This window comes from Gastrolobium bilobum, unplaced genomic scaffold (assembly GCF_033153095.1).
Source record: "Gastrolobium bilobum isolate Gb01-03AN ecotype WA unplaced genomic scaffold, APGP_CSIRO_Gbil_v1 utg68203, whole genome shotgun sequence".
NCBI lineage: Eukaryota > Viridiplantae > Streptophyta > Magnoliopsida > Fabales > Fabaceae > Gastrolobium > Gastrolobium bilobum.
In genome coordinates, this window is record NW_026898871.1 from 60,114 (window position 1) to 63,093 (window position 2,980).

At 38.5% G+C, this 2,980-nt stretch overlaps 1 protein-coding gene across 1 annotated transcript; it reads right to left on the reverse strand.

Moving 5' to 3' along the window:
- Nucleotides 1-202: 202 nt before the first annotated feature.
- On the reverse strand, nt 203-2,038 carry LOC133284941 (protein Brevis radix-like 1). Its single transcript, XM_061482078.1, has 4 exons — nt 1,926-2,038; nt 1,569-1,701; nt 470-534; nt 203-416 (listed from the first exon to the last, which is right to left on the reverse strand). The coding sequence occupies exons 1-4, from the start codon at nt 2,036-2,038 to the stop codon at nt 203-205; spliced, it is 525 nt and encodes a 174-aa protein (XP_061338062.1).
- Nucleotides 2,039-2,980: the final 942 nt, after the last annotated feature.

Consider the following 2,980-nt stretch of genomic DNA (forward strand, 5'->3'; position numbering starts at 1 on the left):
ACACCGTTTCTGAAGGGGGGTTCCACACGGCTACATTGGTGGTGGAAGCGCAAGTTCAACCCCTGCTTTGGACTACACAAACCCCAATCAATCCCCAATTGGTAACACCACCCCTGGACGGCGTCAACCTCAACCACCAGCTGGTAGTGTAGCGTTGGTGGAAGGATTCGCTTCTGGTATATATATGAAGCTCTCTAAGGCACTACATCCTTTTGAAATCATTGCCCCCAGTAGGAAGAGACACAACGGTGATGTGAACACCTGGCTCCATCTGTGCTATCCACTCGTTGGATCCAGTCATGTCCACCAACGCTACACTACCAGCTGGTGGTTGAGGTTGACGCCGTCCAGGGGTGGTGTTACCAATTGGGGATTGATTGGGGTTTGTGTAGTCCAAAGCAGGGGTTGAACTTGCGCTTCCACCACCAATGTAGCCGTGTGGAACCCCCCTTCAGAAACGGTGTCATACTTGATGCTCTCGGAGGTGCCACCTTTGATTTTCTTCCCTGAAAGCTTCAGCGCCAGATCCTTAATCTGCATATGCAGAATAAAAATTCAAATTAGCATCAATGCATTTAAAAGTTTTAATCATGTACCATACAATTAATACATACCATGGAGTCTTAAGGTTTCAGGCTTGGGTCATTTTCAAAGCATCATACAATACCTTTAAAGCTGGGCTAGTGGAGAATGTACTTGGTAGAGAATACATGCAAGTGGATGACAACAACATCCTTGAACGTGAAAGTCTATATATGTATATATCCTACTATCAACTATGTACCCCCAATGGAAAGCATTTTCTATTTGTAGAAATCTCCAGTAATATCTATCCAAATATTACTTGTCCAATTTTTCACACAATTTAGAAACATTTGGTTCGAAATAGTTAGGAGAGGCATCATAAGGAAGAAGGAAGAGCATGAAGAAGAAGGTAAACTAATAAGCAAATATAAAAGAAGCAAAATAAAGAGGCTCGTGGATAATGGAATAATGGTGTAAAAACAAATAGTTGCTTATAAATATAAACATGCTTCTGCCATAAATGCAATCCATACCTGGCCACACCAACTATATACTTTCCTGCCATACTAAATCATATAATTTGCATCGACACATAATAGAAAACTTTTGAAAAACAGGATAATGATGGTAAGTGAATAATCTCATGTGCAATTATAAGTGGCTAAAAAGAGAAGAGTCGTAAGAACCCACTTGAAAAGTTGGTTCCCTAATTTATAACTATAAAAAGAACAAAGGGATTAGGACCGGCTTGATTGGTTGATCATGATGGTCACTTCAGGTCAGAACCACGGAACCACCTCATGCATATAAATAAACCAATAAATGGACCAATCCAATCCGTGAGAGGAAGTGGACCATCCTTGTACACAAAAAAGTGGACAAAACACAACACACACAGAGTTACGTCATCCTAAACCAAAACAATCCCCGCCTAGATAACAAGGCATCCGTATGATGTATATTTTATATAAAAAAACATCATATGAGTGTGTGTATGTAGGCTATATGTAGGTCTACGTGTGTGTGTAAAAGTTGTAGATTACCTCATCATCATCAGACCTTGCAGGAGTGTTGAAAACATGTTGATTTAAATTCTGGATATTATGAAGCTCCCTGATCCTGTCGTAATTCTCAGCCCACAACCTCTGGGCTCGCGGCTTATCAAACATGTCTCGGCTTCAAATTTAAATGCCAAGTATTATAAGTATTTCTTTTTTTTTGAATAACAAGTATTGTAAGTCTTTATTACTACATGATAATTAATTTTTTTTTCAACAACTAAAATTCTCATATATATATATATATATATATATATATATATATATATATATATATATATATATTTGAAGGTCTCTAAGGTACTACATATATTTTCAAAACTTGGGACATATTATACATACCAGAAGCGAATCCTTTTGAGATCATTGCCCCCAGTAGGAAGAGACACAACGGTGATGTGAGCACCTGGCTCCATCTTTGCTATCCACTTGTTGGATCCAGTCATGTCCACCATCGCTACACTACCAGCTGGTGGTTGAGGTTGACGCCCTCCAGGGGTGGTGTTACCAATTGGGGATTGATTGGGGTTTGTGTAGTCCAAAGCAGGGGTTGAACTTGCGCTTCCACCACCAATGTAGCTGTGTGGAACCCCTCTTCAGAAACGGTGTCATACTTGTTGCTCTCGGAGGTGCCACCTTTGATTTTCTTCCCTGAAAGCTTCAGCGCCAGATCCTTAATCTGCATATGCAGAATAAAAATTCAAATTAGCATCAATGCATTTAAAAGTCTTAATCATGTACCATACAATTAATACATACCATGGAGTCTTAAGGTTTCAGGCTTAGGTCATTTTCAAAGCATCATACAATACCTTTACAGCTGGGCTAGTGGAGAATGTACTTGGTAGAGAATACATGCAAGTGGATGACAACAACATCCTTGAACGTGAAAGTCTATATATGTATATATCCTACTATCAACTATGTACCCCCAATGGAAAGCATTTTCTATTTTGATTTTGTAATTTTTATCCAAATATTACTTGAATTTTTCACACAATTTAGAAACATTTGGTTCGAAATAGTTAGGAGAGTATTAAGGAGAAGAAGAAGGTAAACTAATAAGACGTGAAGACATTTGGTTTGATTTTGTTTGTTTTAAGCCTTGAAGGACGGTAAACTAACCAAGATTTGTGTTCGGCGTGCCGTTCCCATGGTCATCTTCATCCCCATCAACGGGGGTTGGCTTGGCACACAGATTCATGAACTAAAACATCTTCGTTAAAAAGCTCATATTATCTTGAACAACAACAAAACAAGCAAACATTTATGTTTAGATTCCAGAGAATGAAAGAGTGTTTGTCAACAGTTGAGAATGGGAATGACATATAGAGAAGAAATGAACCATATCAATATATGTCATTGGTTCAGAATGGATAATAGAACAAAATAAAAAT